The sequence below is a fragment of the Lepidochelys kempii genome, chromosome 3 (genome assembly GCF_965140285.1).
Source record: "Lepidochelys kempii isolate rLepKem1 chromosome 3, rLepKem1.hap1, whole genome shotgun sequence".
In the NCBI taxonomy this organism is placed as follows: domain Eukaryota; kingdom Metazoa; phylum Chordata; order Testudines; family Cheloniidae; genus Lepidochelys; species Lepidochelys kempii.
The window spans coordinates 118,830,961-118,847,459 of NC_136382.1; the positions used below are offsets into that span (position 1 = coordinate 118,830,961).

At 39.4% G+C, this 16,499-nt stretch overlaps 1 protein-coding gene across 2 annotated transcripts in view; it reads left to right on the forward strand.

The window, feature by feature from the left end:
* TIAM2 (TIAM Rac1 associated GEF 2) overlaps positions 1-16,499 on the forward strand; it is a 104,629-nt gene that overhangs the window by 72,648 nt on the left and 15,482 nt on the right. For both annotated transcript variants that reach the window (XM_073337719.2, XM_073337729.1), the window contains 5 exons: positions 8,819-8,998; positions 10,979-11,047; positions 11,427-11,552; positions 13,974-14,082; positions 14,796-14,975. In XM_073337719.2, the coding sequence (XP_073193820.1) occupies positions 8,819-8,998; positions 10,979-11,047; positions 11,427-11,552; positions 13,974-14,082; positions 14,796-14,975 (664 nt within the window). The remainder of the gene's footprint in view (positions 1-8,818; positions 8,999-10,978; positions 11,048-11,426; positions 11,553-13,973; positions 14,083-14,795; positions 14,976-16,499) is intronic.

Genomic DNA, 16,499 nt, shown 5'->3' on the forward strand with positions numbered 1-16,499 from the left:
TTATAAGTGATCTATTTACTAACAGGATATTTTTGTGACTTGATTAGCATGAGACATAGAGTGCCCTTTTGAGCATGAATTTATTAACGAGCAGCATAGTTTAGAATGTTTTTATCAAACTAGAAAGTTCAAATAAAGGACAAGCACAATTATATAAACAAAACATCTAGCAAGCTGCTTGTTTCTTTTTCCATTTCAGAGCTCATTTGTAATCCACACCATTTAGTGGCTGATACACTTGACAGAGCATCGACATTATTGGTAAAGTCACCTTGACCTTCAGGGCAGTCCCTACCCCATGGGTGTTTTAGGTATCTGGCTAATTTCCTTACAGCACCTGATGTATTTGTTTAAGTGGTAAAATTCACTGGCACCATGGCATTCTGTTAGCAGGTATGTCTCAGGGGAGATTTGCTCTACATAAAACCATATTCTCTCAAACCATGAGCTGCCATTTACAACTACACTCTGCTTCTTTTTTTTTTTTTTTTTTTTAAATAATGCTGTTATCTGAATGTACTTGGCATTTTTCCATGATGTTGGAAGTGTTTTAAAAGTGAAGGTACGCAAGGAATTCTGTTTACATTCCTGTACAGTATTTAGTCCAATTTAAAACTGGGCACCAATAGCATCTCAAATTTTCATTCATCAACTCAAAGGATAATCATTGCAGAGTATGTTGCAGTTGTTGAGCTCAGAGTAAAGATGTGATAGTATGAGATCTAAAGGCACTTACCTTGCTCAGAAAAGCCTTTTCCTTAGAGAAGTTGATGGTGGTAATCCACAGTGCCTGCCTTCAGGAGGAGTAAAACCAGAGCTAAGAATTTAGTTTGAGCTCACAAAACTTGGCAGCAGAAACTTATGGGTCTTTGCACCAGATTTTCTCTATAGTAAGTTCTGGAACTGTTTTCATAAAAGGACATTTATGTAACAAGGTTAGAAGCTGACCAATTATACACGCACTAGGGACTACATGTTTTCTCAGATGAATGGTTTGGTCATTGCTCTTAGTAGGAGTGAAAGCATAAGTGAACGCTACATCAAATTACTGTATCTAGTAATTGAATAATAGATTTCAAGAGAGGTGTCTGCTCAATAAATAGCTTTATTACAGTCGTCTGTGTTTCAAGGTGGGATTTTTTTATTATTATTTGCAGTTTTACCCAAGTAATGGCATTTTTGTGTGTCTCTGTTGCAAGCAGAGTATCTATCAAATGATGATTCAGATCACAGCAGGGAATTGTGCTTGTTTTACCAGCGGTTCACTACAGCTTGGAAATAACCAAAATATTAACATTTGGTTCCCTTTCTGAGCTTTCTAACAAATAATCTGGGACTGCAGCTTTATTTGCAGGAGAAGCAGAAGCTGCAACCCTGGACCCCGCAGGGGAAATAAATTTTAAGAAAATTGTGACACTACATAAACAGAAAAGTATGCAAAACCCTGCCTGAAATCTTCTGCTCCTTAAATTGCATATGTTAATGGCTGACTGCATCAGAATAAGCAGAGAGGGAAGGAGGAGAGAGGCAATATTTTTAATAAGGCTATAGGATAAAAATACAGTAGGGATTCAGGGAAGTTATTATATACACTTCATTATTATGTATACACTGAGAGGTGCCATCTTTTTCTAAATCAGTATGTCGGTCTAGGTGTCTGTCTATCTGAAGAATGCCATCTGAAATTTTGCATGATACGTTAAAGGCCTGGACCCTGCATCATTGCAATGATTTTCAGTTTTGCCTTTCACTTCAGTACAAATTGGATCAGGTCCCGAAGACACTGATTTTCAGAGGTGTTGAGCAAAACTCCTGTGAACTCAGTGTGAACTGCAGGTGTTGAGCACCTTGAGAATGCAGGCCTAATTGTCTTGCATAACAGTTTACTGGATGCAAACTTTTGTACATTTCAAATGCTGATGTGATGTAGTCACAAAAGGGTGTTAGATATTTAATTAACACACAGAATGCTACTTGATGAGCAAATATCTCAGCAGTTCTTTTTAAATAAAGTTAGTATTAAAACTTCTCATGTTTTAATTAGAACAACTTTACCTTGCCAACATTACTTTACACTCTTTATGAGAAAAGCAAATCCATGTTGTTACTAATGGCATTAGAGTTCTGATTAAAATTTCTGAGACTGGGAACTTCAGAGTTAACTTTAGCTCAGCTCAATTTGTCTGGTTACTATACGAAATGCTCATCACTGTTTTCAGAGTAACAGCCGTGTTAGTCTGTATTCGCAAAAAGAAAAGGAGTACTTGTGGCACCTTAGAGACTAACCAGTTTATTTGAGCATGAGCTTTCATGAGCTACAGCTCACTTGCTGTAGCTCACAAAAGCTCATACTCATCACTGTGTTTCATCCTTTACTTACTGGGTATGCTGCTCCATCCCTAAAGGTAAGTCTGAACATGCTTAGTTTGCAGATCAGAACCCGAGAGCTTATATGAGGTTTGTTTCTGTTTAATCTACTTTGCTTTTTACTAGTAATATTTTAATTAAAAAGCATAATCTCAAACTGAAACAATCCTAAACAAAACAATGCTTCCAGGTAACACCTTTTCAATTCATACTGTGATATTTGGAGGATACTTCAGAGTTGTATTTGTTTGCCTGAGCACAGTGCACTTAGTCACACTTACTGTACTTTGTTTTGGCCCTCCATAGTGTCAAAAGATGATATCCTAGTGTTAATTAAGAATTGTTATAAAGTATCATATCGATGGATAAAATAGATTGAGAATGGGCTAAAAATCTGGTTATAAAATCTTTGTATTAGGCCCCTCTGCAATCACTGAGGTGAATCAAGTTGATCCAAAGTATCATGGAGCGTGTATTAGAAAAAGTTATTGTGCTTGCACAGCTAATGGTTTTCAGACATGACTGAGATTTTTTAGCAGTACCAGCAAGGATTTGTTTCACCCCATGAACAAATGGCCTTGGAAAGGTAATTATATTATCATAAACTAAGCTACTTTTTTTAGTTAGTGAACAGACAATTCTATTTTGTTGTTGTCCTCAAACTAAAAAAAAAAAAAAAAAAAAAAGTCCAAGGTACAAAATCCTGAAACTGGGGGATTATAACTGACCATCTAAAATAACTAGAGCTATAGCAGTACAAGAGTTCTGATATATACATTTTCATTTTATTTTGTCTCTTACCCCACCTCCAGTGCCACCTATTATCAGTAACCTCAGTATATCTGCAGTGAAAAGCTCATTATGGTAGTTTCCAGTGAAAACCAGCTTACTTTCAATAACTCCCAAACTCCAGACATTTTTTCAGCCAAATGAATGATTTAGTAGAACATATATACTATCTATACATGCACAGCACCTGGGGAGTTTATAGATGATTTTTTTTCCAGTGAAATGTGGACCCTAAAAGGTTTTGTCTTGACAGTCACATGTCCCTTAAGAAACTACAACCTGCAGATTTCTATGGCTTTGAGTGGAAAGCATTTTCCATTCATAGGGAGGATGAAAGAAGATCAAAAGCACTTTAAATAGAAAAATCATGAAAACTAGGTCTACCCTGTCTGTTTAAAGCAAGTGGAAACTTTATGGGCTTCTCTGGTTTTCTTCTCCCACAAGAGCTGACACTAGAGAAGGCATTAGGCCTACTGTTCTTTTCTTGGAATCCCACTGCTTTTCGTCTGTTGACCAGCTGTGATGCTAATCTGGTCTCATCCCTGGAAAATAATAAGCTACTGGTACACCAGGCAACTAACCAGACAAGGATTCAAGTTTAAAGTGAGTCACTTTCTGTTCTGTCGATATGATAGTAAAGTGTCATTTTGGTTTTTTATGATGATAATCAACATGATTCACCTTCAGATAATAAATTCAAAGAATTAATTACCTCCACATAGATGCAGGCATTCTTTATAAGAGTACACAACTGTGAATATACATCAGTAACAGGTCAGATACTGTACATATCATGCTCTGTGTCTCATACTGTATACCAAGTGATGGACTAGTCTATATTTTATATATGTATTTATATATAAAATTTTTGCTTAGATTTCACACTCATGTATTTTGTGTGTGTGTGTGAGAGAGAGAGAGTGAGAGAGAACATTTCATTGGGAGGTTACGTTAAAGAATTTTCTAAGCCTACTCAAAAACATTCCTGTTAATCACTTTTTTTCAAACAAATGCCAACTGCCTGCCTGGCAGAGCAAACTTTGGAGTACACGTGGTGCTTAAATGAGAAATGGTAAAATAAACAACACAGAGAAGGTAACACTAACCTCATGGAACCCTGGTTTTCATTCAGTATCATACACTATCAAGTCGCAGTGTTTCAGAGGGCAGCCATGAAATTTTGCTGGAGCTTAACCAGTTCTGATTAATGTCATGTGCTCTTTCTCCAATTAATTTTGCATAGGTTTTTAACTTTGCAGGGGATGGCAAAGCTTCAGACTGCCATGTGCATAAATGCCAAATAGCAAAGAAAATACCAAAGGTTAATCATAGCTCCCTAGTAAGGGGATTCTTTGTTCAGTTAAAAAGGTTGTTCTCTGAGTATTTTTTTCTCAAATACATTTTACTCTGTGTTTTTGAGAATCAGACGTGACTCATAACCAAGTTACGGTATAAGCATCACTGCTAATGTCTGCTTGGGCCCAAGCTCATGGGAGAATCTGGCAATATTAAGCACTGGCACGTTATATCTTTGCCCAGAACAAATCCCTCTAAAAGGTCGATAAAGATATTCCCTATTTATGTAGAACATGGCAGCCAAAATATAGGGAAAATTATATTCTCATTTCTTAAAGCAAAATGCATAGGACCAGAGTGTGAGCAACCAACCCAGGGGTGAGAAAGCAATTTCTGCCCATTGTGTGACTCTTCAGGACTTCGCATAACAGCAACCTCTGGGGTGTCTTCTACATCTCTATGGGGTGGTGGGGAGAGTAGGGGAAAAGCAACAGGATCATGACCCGGAGCCCTTTACATTAGCTTGTACAGGTAGAGCTGGTGTGGTGGTAGAAGTGTTGTACACAGCCTCGTTAGCACTTACCCCCCCCCCCCCCACTTGGTAAGGCAACTCCCATCTCTTCATGCGCTATGTATTTATACCTGCTTACGGTATTTTTCACTCCCTGCATCTGATGAAGTGGGTTATAGCCCATGAAAGCTTATGCCCAAATAAATTTGTTAGCCTCTAAGGTGCCACAAGGACTCCTCGTTGTTTTTGCTGCAGAAACTGTTCTGCAAAGATCTGCATTCTGTACTGCCTTGCATCTACTGTGGCCCTTCGCAGCTGTGCAAAGTGTGCATGCAACGTGGGTGTAAAGTCCTGCCATTGGGTAGCATTTCATTCTTCCTATCAGGTGTAAATGGCTGCACCAGGAATGAAGAATCTGCCTCCGGGGAGTGCACAGCCCCATGTGCATCATGGAGCCAAGTTCTGCAGCGCCCCACTTCACAAGGGATGACAGTGGGCAGTAAGTCTGAAAACTGTCAGGGCGTACAGGCTGGAAGTGCCACCTAAGGCAGGGGGCATGCGCTTCAACATCTGAGGACTAGCCTTGCTTTCATGAAAACTGCCCTGGCATTTTAATAAAAGAAATGCATGAGATACAACAAGAATTTAGTCAGGAAGAGGGTGGGAAAGCTCAGTTCTCCAAAGCTCATGGTCCTGCAAAATGCCTCCAAATAATGCTGTGACATCCCACACCCCTTTCAGGCACTTACAGAAGATGACGCATTCAACATTATTGTCCAAGTGCATCTTTCTATAATATGTATATAATTTTTACATATTTTTTCTTAGAGTAATACTGTGCTTTGCTTATAGCCTTCAATAGGCTACCTAGTATTCTTGATCAATGGTTGCACTCCCATGGATGTCAATCACAGCTGCCCACACACACCTTGAGCTGTATTTCGCCTGAAGTCAAAGTCATTATGACACAGATGTCACACTGTCTGACATCAGAAACAAAGGAGATAAAACTCAAGTGTTTTGGAAATTCATCTTCTTGTAAAGGTTCTTAAAATAAAACCATGATTTGCTAAGTGCAAAGAATAATTATTTCAAAACCTGCTATTTTTAATGCCACAGAGTTAAGTGTGATTTTTGACAAATTTCAGCAAGACAAAGCTGTAATCTCAACAGATGCCATTCAATGTATACTGTATTTTGTCAAATCCTATTTTGTGCTGTAAATATGGCCCTTAACTAGATTCCGCAGTCCTGAGAGCTGTCATTACACAGGGACTGTGGAGTAGATGCTTGCATGCATTAGTGTTGCAAGGTACTGTAAGCATTGTTTGGGAATAATAGCCATTTAAAGCCAGGGACTGGAAAGTCCTACGTTGATATTGTTTGACATTTTAAAAAATTATATCCACTTATCTGGATGTTAGGAATGCATATTTATTTTGTCGAATAATTGATTGGGATTTTATGCTGTAATTTATGGTGTCATTATATGATGCACGTTGCCTAATGGTTATAGGAAATGTGGCAGAGCATCTGGCCTGGAAGGCTAGCCGCCGGCTCCTCCCCTGCAGGCTCAGCTCACTGCACCGCTGGCGCAATGCTCTGGGGGGTGGGATTGTGAGCTCCTGGGACGGTGCAGCTGCAGAGCCCAGCCTGACCCGGTGCTCTGTGCTGCACGGTGGCATGGCTGGCTCCATGTGTAGCGCCGCCAGCCACCCGTGCTCCAGGCAGCGTGGTAAGGGGGCAGGGAGCAGGGGGATTGGATAGAGGGCAGCGGAGTTTGGGAGGGGTGTTCAAGGGGCAGGGGTTTGGATAGGGGTTGGGGCGGTCAGAGGCAGGAGTCCCAGGGGGGCAGTCAGGAATGAGAGGAGGGGTTGGATGGGGTGGTGGGGGGAAGTCGGGGTGGGGGTTCTGGGGTCGGTCAGGGGACAGGGAGAAGGGGTGGTTGGATGGGGCAAGGGTCCGGGGGGAGGCAGTCAGGAATGAGAGGAGGGGTTGGATGGGGTGGCAGGGGGAAGTCAGGGGTGAGGGTTCTGGGGGCGGTCAGGGGACAGGGAGGAAGGGATGGTTGGATGGGGGGAGGCAGTCAGGAATCAGAGGAGGGATTGGATGGGGTCCTGGGGGCAGTTGGGGACAGGGAGCGGGGGGGTGGATGGGGCAGCGGTCCTCGGGGGGCCATCAGGGAATGGAGGGGTTGGATGGGGCAGGAGTCCCGAGAGGGGGCCGTCAGAGGGTGAGAAGGAGGGGGGAATAAGGGGCAGGGGTCAGGCCACGCCTGGCTATTTGGGGAGGCACAGCCTCCCCTAACCAGCCCTCCATACAATTTCCAAAACCCAATGCGGCCCTCAGGCCAAAAAGTTTGCCCTTCCCTGGTTTACGAGCTACTTCCCTAAACATCAGAACTTCTGTTATTTCTCCATTGGATGACACCATAACATGGCAAGCCTTTGTAGTTCCTGTTTCAGATTTTAGCCTGACATTATCGCTTAGGACACCCAGCTCCATATTCTGGACTAAAGGCTGTGCTGTGCTGAGTTTGGACTCAGAATAGTTGAGAAGGAAAGGGAGTGGAAAGGAGCCACCTTTAAGCTTCCCTAATTTTTGGCCATCTGAAATGACTTTTGAAGTAATTTAGAGCAGCCTAAGGGCTGCTGTATATTGCACTGACTGCTTTGCTGAATCAGCACCTTAGTTCAGAACCATGAAGGAAACATTTGTATATGGACTCACACATGTGTGCAGCTGATTTCATTTATGGCTTGGTCTCCTAAATAGAATATAAGATATGGCACAACATTTTGTGACAATCCAATATTAGTATTAGACACTGCAGGTACAGTGTACATATAGGTATATACAGGAACAGATGCATCTGATGAAGTGAGCTGTAGCTCATGAAAGCTTATGCTCAAATAAATTTGTTAGTCTCGAAGGTGCCACAAGTACTCCTTTTCTTTTTGTGAATACAGACTAACACGACTGCTACTCTGAAACCTGTCAGATACTTCAGTGCTGCTCATGGTATAAAGTTGTACTCAGACATATAGGAGTATTGGAAATCGTATTGCTTGTGTAATTTAAAACTGTGCTAGACTAAACACTCTGGGGTATACTAGGAAACAGTCTCGCATTGTCAGGAGGCATTCTCCTGTTTTCTTCTAGGATTCATTACCCTTTTTGTTTCATCTCCACCTCTCATCCTGCTTGAGAAACTGTTATCTCGTTTTTTTTACTATGGTTAAAATTTTCAAACACCCCTACATGATTTAGGTTCCTAAGTCCCATTTTCAAAAGTGACTTTGACACTAAGAAGCTCATGTCTTATTGAAAGTCAATAATCTGAAACAGATAATAAATAAAAACGAGTAAAAAGAAAGGTAAAGAACATTTTATTTTCTGTTCCTTCCTATCTTCCTGGAGTGAATGTGGCAAAAAAGAGGAGAAATAGATTATACAGAAAGTAACTTCAGACAATGCTTAGTATCAAAATAGATGTTGCAGATTGAGCATGATCTTGTATTTCCTGTATGTGTTAAACATCCACGGAAGTCAGTACAAAAAATGTTGGATCAAATCACTAGAAAATTGCAAATGTTGTTGTTTTGATCTGTGAAACAATTTTTCTTGTAAAGGACCACATTATGCCATTTATTGTTTTCTTTTATGCTGTATTATGCCTTCAAAGCAATAGGGAGTTATGCTTTAAAAATCAATGGTCTGATATGGCCCAGTGAATTTAGAACAGGAGGAAACATGAATCTGTGAATCCCCTTTCCTATATAAAGTTCTAAAAAGGCTGCACCTACCTTTTGTGTCCTTTGTTTTCAAATGAGTCTACTTCTTTTAATCCAATAGAGCACCGAACAAATTACTACATTGTGTCAGAAATTTCCTGAAGTCCAGGCAAACGGCATGGAAGGACAAAAGGACAGCCAAGATCCACCCCTGAGACCACTGGGACGAGCCCTGTCTGATGCAGATAGGTTGAGAAAGGTCATCCAAGAACTTATGGACACTGAGAAATCGTATGTCAAGGTAATAGAAAAAACCTTCTGTTTAGCTATATGCTTCCTGTTGAGCTCTACAATGGTTTGCATACTATACTTGTACATTTTCAGGCTTATCTGTGTATGAGCTGACCATTAAAAGGGCCTGAGCTTACTCACATGAGCATTCACATCACCTTCAATGGACTTACCTTTTGTGAGTAACGACTGCAGGTCCAGGCCCTAAGATTTCAGATCCCTGGGCAATTTGAGATGTATTCTTATATCCAGGGGAGTGGAAATTCATGGGTAGAGGGCATCTGCAATATCTGAGGATTGAGATCATCCTGTCAGGTCATCCAGTGGATTTTTCCATACTTCTCCAGAATTTAAGCTTTCACATATTTTTAAAGATTAGCTTTTCTGATTACGAAGAATGTCTCTTACCATGGAAACTAATGAATTGGTCAATAATTGGCAATTATTTTTGAATCTGCAGCCAGGGAGACTTAAACACATAATGCACAATTTCAGCTGTTTCTAGTAATAATAATTTGTTCAATTAGTAAATAAGGCCATACTTTTTTTGAATGCCTGGCTCTTTAATTAGACCCAAGCTAATTAAGTCTGAATTCCAAAAGGAGAAACTTCAATTAAAAGTCTTATGTGAAGCTTGGATTTGTTAACTTTCATCAAGGAAGAAGCCTGTTCACAATCCGAAGTACTGCCAACCTAACACTTGATCTCAAAATATATGCTATTAGGTATAGGTATTTGCTGGAATCAACATGCATGTGGAAGTCTAGGAGGGAAGGTTCCCAATGTATTTGCTTTAGAAATCTCAATTATCTCCAGCTATGCTTCCTCGAGCAAACTAGGTATATCTACATAAAATGGATCCCTGAAGAAGTCCAGCTGCTCTTTCTTGTATAGAGACCACTTTAATCAAGGTTTCAGAGTAACAGCCATGCTAGTCTGTATCCACAAAAAGAAAAGGAGGACTTGCGGCACCTTAGAGACTAACAAATTTATTTGAGCATAAGCTTTCGTGAGCTACAGCTACAGTTAACAAAAGCTTATGCTCAAATAAATGTGTTAGTTCTCTAAGGTGCCACAAGTACTCCTTTTCACTTTAATCAAGACTCAGTGTGCCCTTAGATATTTGGATACATCCACTTATGATACAAAGCAAGCATTGTACCTACTTGGACATGAGAACATGACCTAATCTATGTGCAGGCATTTGGTAATCAGATAGTTTCATCTTGATCCCCCAAAATTCAAATAGCTTCAAGGATGACAATTCAGATTCTTTTTATCTTGTGGTTTAATATGGAGGTCATTGAGGTGTGTTGTAATAGCTGCCAAACATCCCAGATCAGGCAAGTCATAACATTTTGGTGCAGGGCTCTCAAGAAGACACACATTCTGCCCTTCCCGTTAAGAAATTCTGCCACTTCTTTTCTCAGGGTGACAAAGCCCTACTGCATTGACCCACGAGGCAGCCATCACACTTTGATATGACATAATAAGTCTTCCAAAACAGCTTCAAGTCTGTGAAGAAATGACTGGAAAAGCCCTTTAATCATGTTGCCCTGAAAAAATAACAAAGCACCTTAATGTGTAATAAGATTTAAAAACACTACACATCATTTTGATTGTTAATACTAATGTTTAATGGACTTGTTACTGCTATTGTTCACCCAACCTGCATGCTTATGAACCTTGATGTTGTTCATGTATTTCTATATTTGTGTTCTTCATAAAACTATCTTCTGTAATATTTGTATACCTCTCTGCACTAAAACATTTCTTTGTTAAACTGTGCAGTTTGGGGCTATAAGACTGATAAAGCTTCAGTGTTAGGTTCCGATTAGTTTGCGTCTAAACTAAAAATAGTTTTTAGTATTGCAAAAAAGTGAATTGTTTCTCAGTTTTCTTCTTGAACGTGATTTTTATACACAGCTCTCAAATGCAGTATGGTTTTGAATTGTTATATAAAGCTGAGCAAATTCTTTGTTTCTTGCAGGATTTGAGCTGCCTTTTTGAGTTATACTTGGAACCCCTTCAAAATGAGACCTTCCTTACCCAAGATGAGGTGAGGCAATAGTTAAAAAAGATGTTTTCTTCGTTCTTTTTTATTCTTTCCAAAATCACTTGACACTTGGGCGAACATGACAGAAAAAGCAAACAACAAACATACCAATAGAGCATACGCTATTGTGTTTTTCTATTTAGCACATTAGTTACATCTTTTGTAATGGTAATTGTTCTCCTGACTAAAACGTTTCTAAAAAATACTTTGGTATTTTTTAGCCACTTTTTCTTTGTGGAGTCAATGCCAACATTATTAAGAAAACAAAAAATCATTGACCTGTGGCATCCCTTTGCTTATAGCTCCTCTTTAGTGGATTGTCTCCTCATGGCATCCAGTAAAGTTGGACACTTCATATCTGTCATGTCTGATTTTCACACAGATGGAGTCATTGTTTGGCAGTCTGCCAGAAATGTTAAATTTCCAGAAGGTGTTTTTGGAGACCCTGGAAGATGGAATTTCTTCCTCCTCAGATTTTAACACACTGGAAACCCCATCCCAGTTTCGGGTAAACATGTGGTCTTTTAACAAATTGTAATGTCTGGAAGTTTGTGCAGAGTTCTGGTATTTAGGTTTATTTTCTCTCTCTCTTCTCTTTCTCTCCATATAGCAGGTTTTTTATGTTAGCTTTGCTTTTTATTGCAAATACATATTTGAGCACTGACTGAATTCAGAAATGAAAAATAAAGGCCTACTTTGCATTTTAGTTCTTCTCTTTTCCATGGTGCATGATGTGCCACTGGAAACAAGTACAGATTTAGATGTTCAGTATTCTATAAACACATAATGCTTAAAGGTGCTGTGTTCTCTTATAGCAAGGTCATTATCGCTTGGCCAAATTCTGCTCTGCAATTATGCCCCCTGCAGTCCATTGAAGTGATGGTGCCTAATTCACCAGCTACATGATACAAATAACCCCAACTATAGACAATGGGAGTTCTCTCACATCCAGGGCCCATTGAGAGTAAGTGAAGGCAGAATATGGCCCACTGTATGGTTCTTCAATATGCCTTAGTAGCATCACTCATTCACCACGCACAAGAGGTGGCTCCTATCCCGTGACTGCGGCGTTATGGAAGTAGGGGACAGTTCTGCTGTGTCTCCCAGATACGCATTGACTTTCACTAAAGAAATTTTGGGTAAAAAGGCTATTTTTAAAGTTTTGTTACTTTTTTGGTTTGTCCCCTTCCCATCTCTTTTAATGGCTCCTACTTTTTTACTCTGTCATTCTGTGGATTGCTTTCTAATAAGATATCTCTCCTGCCCTGGTAGTCTCCAGGACTCGCAGTCCTTCCCAAGCTTACCTTCATCCAAAAAAAGAAACACAAAAGCACCCAGGAATTACCACCTTTTGGAAAAAAATGTTAACAGGCTTGAAAATCATCAGAATTTTTTTTATACCTTCTTCTGGCATCAGCCCCTACTTTCTTTTCACCCATACAGTCACCCATATTCTTTCCAACACCATAAGCTCCATCACATGGTTGCCCAACCTTCTCCCTATCCCATTGCAGCCATGTAGTAGGATAAAACTATATAATATAGTCATTGAAGGGTAAACTAAGTGTATTCAACAGCATGACCAGTTATTAAACCTTGTGCAAGAAGCAATATTGTCAGTGTAAAGTAAACTTCCTAATACCTTTCCAGTGGGGTAAACAGGGTTTTTGAAGAGCAAATGATTGCATGTGTTTGCATATGCAAGTACAGGAATGGAATCCCATTGTGTCTGTGTGAAGCTCCATTTATAAAATATGCTGTTGTTAAGCAGCAGACACAGCAAAACCGATTTATTTTTGCAGACTCATGCTGCAACATGACGCTGTTGGCAGAGAAAGGAATCAAAGATGAAGTAATTGGTGTAGCTGACCCACACATACCTGGGGCAGGGAGAGTGGAGGAGTACAGGGAATTATTTTTATAAGTGCAGGAAAACTGCCTCTTCACACTTTTCAATTGACAGGCTCATGCTAGCTGTGATTTTCTTTGTGTAGAAGACAGGAGGTATGGAGATGTAATGAGTAATGGAGAAACACTAGAATTTTATTATAACTACTGATTTGTTTTTTCTTGGATTGCTCTATGAAGTGGCACTAATTACAGTATTAATCTTTAGCTTGTATGCATTTCATTAGCTTATTTCCCAAAGATACATAATAAATAGGGAAAGCTCAATTTCTTAAAGAAGTTCTTAATTTTTCTTTTTTAAAAAGTGAATTCAATGTTCATGAAACATGTCATTTTGATAGCACCGGAGACTGAAGTTCTCTATCTTGGACACCGCTGGTCCGTTGTCGCACCTTTAATCCTGACCTGGAGGGACGAATGAGGGGAGAGTCAGTGCCCAAACCCTTGCAATGCTTGGTCTCATTGCTGAGGCTGAGACTGACTGCCAGATGAAGTGGTTGTTTTGGTGATGTCCACAGAGAACTGGCTGAAACCATCCAATCATTTACCGTAGGCCACTGAGTAATTGTCAAATGGGAACAACTTTTACCTACAAACCTGGATTGGATTTGAATATATAACCTAAAGTCAAAAGGGTCCATATTCTACTAGAACCCTCTCACTTATACAGCCATACGTCAGAGAGGGTACACTTGCTTTTCAAACACCTACCCTTTGGAAAAATCCATTTCAACCACCTTTTTCAGTTGTAAACTGAGCATATTTATAGGAAAGCCTTTGAAACAAAACAAATACAGAATCTAACAAGACTATCTGGCTTTTCACAGTGGAGCCACACTTTAATGTTCTGGTATGCAGTGATTCCAGTTGTTAAATTAGGTTTATGGTTATATCTAGAGAATATATCCAGAACAGAAGCTGCCTTAGCTTGGAAATGGGGCCACAATATAAACTATTTAAATCATTGCAGAGCCTTAATTAAGATTTTAATAAATAAATATGTTGATTATCTTGGTTTCAGAAACTGCTGTTTTCACTCGGTGGTTCTTTCCTATATTATGCTGACCACTTCAAACTGTACAGTGGGTTCTGTGCAAACCACATAAAAGTTCAGAAAGTCCTTGAGCGAGGTAATTCATTTTTTTGATTGATATAATTCATTTGCATGACTTTAACTTCAAATAAATCACTATAACTAGTTTTATCAATTTGAGGTTTGTGCCCCAGGAGAATCCTAATATTAAAAAAGGAGAAGTGGGAGGTCTTTTTACATGAATATCTGTGATTTGTCCTTGTGCTGAAATGTAATCATGATCTGAGAAAATAATAGGAGAAGTTTTCTTTTGTAACACCTTCAGAGTAGCTTGAATAACAACAGAAGCTCTTTCCATAAGGCTGTGCTATCTACAGATTCAGTTCACACTTAAAAAAACAGCAGCTTTGAGATCTATTTTTGGGTGTATGTGTGCGCGCAACATATGAGGGTTTGTGTCAGTCAAAGCTGCAGAGAACTAAGTGTACGTTGAGATGGAAGTGTTAAATTAGTTCTTTCACACTGAGATCTTGGTGTTTGGTTGTTTTGGAGCAGGCCAAGTTTATGGTACATTGAGAGAGTTGTGCCCAGGAGATGCTCACTCAGCAGCTGTCAGTTCTGTAACATTACTTGTAATTATTATGCTATTAAAACCCACGATTAATTATTCATTTTCTGCATAAAGCAGTGTTTGAAATGCATATGAAAAGTGCCTTTATAAAAAAAAAAAATGGAAACGTGTTCTTCTGTTCTTCAATTAGCTTCTATGACTTCTACATTGAACTGACCAGGTTTCCTTTCTACATTTAGCCAAAACAGATAAAGCTTTTAAGGCCTTTCTGGATGCACGGAACCCCACGAAACAGCATTCTTCTACGCTGGAGTCGTACCTCATCAAGCCTGTCCAGAGAGTGCTGAAGTACCCCTTGCTCCTGAAGGAACTGGTGTCCCTGACAGATAATGAGAGTGAGGAGCATTATCATCTGACAGGTCTCGATCTTCATTCTTCTATGGAGACTAAAGGGAGTTTCAGTTTAGTTTCAACCCTTATCAAAATGGTACAACTGTTACACACCAGCAGAATTTCTGTGTTATTAGAAAGTCGTCTCAAATCCTAGAGAGAATAATACTTACTTTCCTTTCTCTCCTTTAAAAAAAAAAAAAAAAAAAGTGATTAAGAGCAAGCTGCTTTCCGTTGTTTCTCGGAAAAATCCTACTAGATGTTGGAGTGTATGGATGTCTTTGAAAAAATGGGTATGGCCAAGAGCTGCCATGATGATTGGGACCAAGCTTCCCACTCTGTATTATTCTTGAAACACAATCAAGACAACTCAGTGTGCTTGCTTTTTTTTTTTAAAGCTAGGAAATGGTGAAGAAAGCTCCATCTTGTGGTTATTATTCACTGTCAAAATATGTTAAAAAAACTCAGCCAAATCAGTGAGAGAAAATTGCCCATAACTCTCATTTTAGTAGAGATGGATTTATGACTTCAGAGGTTTGCAATCTTCCCATTTAGAAAGGAAAAGACCACCTGTTTAAGCACAAGAGAAAATGAAGTAGGGGTTATTATTGTCTAGGACCTAGTCTTCCCTCTCTCACCCAAGAAAAACTCCCATTTGATCCTTTATTTGGATTTTAAATTATTTCAGTGGAACTTGAAAGCACTCAGCATCTGAGGGATCAGCCTTTCGAGGAAACGTTTTATGGGTTAATTTTTTTCATTTCACAACATACAGACTGAGCAAAAATCTGTTGTAGGTGAGAAATCTGAGGCTAACATCAAAGCAACAGGTTTATCAGGTATGCCCAGATAATATGGTGCGAATGGCAAAACTTTCCTTTGACTTCAAATAGAGCTGGCTAGAACCTTTACTGGAGGATTCAGAATAGATGCCAAGTAAATACAGGTGTCAGCAACCCTGATCACTTTATGGAGTCAAATGTGAAGCTGTGCCATAAACCCCAAGAGCTGGGGAAACTCTTAAAGAAGAAAATAGCTTTTCTGCATCAAAACCAATCTTGAGATGAGTTGCTGGTGGAATAAACTTGACACCAAAATATGAAAGGAATACTCAGTTAACAGTTGGCAGGGTGTGAGGAAGCAAACCTCACCTCTTCTGACCCCTTTATATATAAATCCAGCTGAAATTCAACACCTTTCTTGTAGTAGTAAGATTTTTTTTTATTTTAAAGCTGGTCTATAGAATTTAACCTCATGAATGTTTCCCCAAGATACAACATGCAAGGAGCCTGTGTGGTTGGCTACTGTATTTCCCCAAGTCTTCCTGGGCTGAGCCAAACTCCCCCCCCCCCCCTTTTTTTTTTTTTTTTTTTTACAGTAAAACTCATGCAAACAGCTTATTTTAGTGTGGCTGTAGTCACACTGAAGCTCCTAATGACCTTATTCATTGATTCTTGTTTATATTAATGGTGCCACAACCACAGCTATATTTACTACCGGCTGAAGTTTTATATACTTTGTAGCTTTTTTACTAAAATATTTATTTCAGTCTT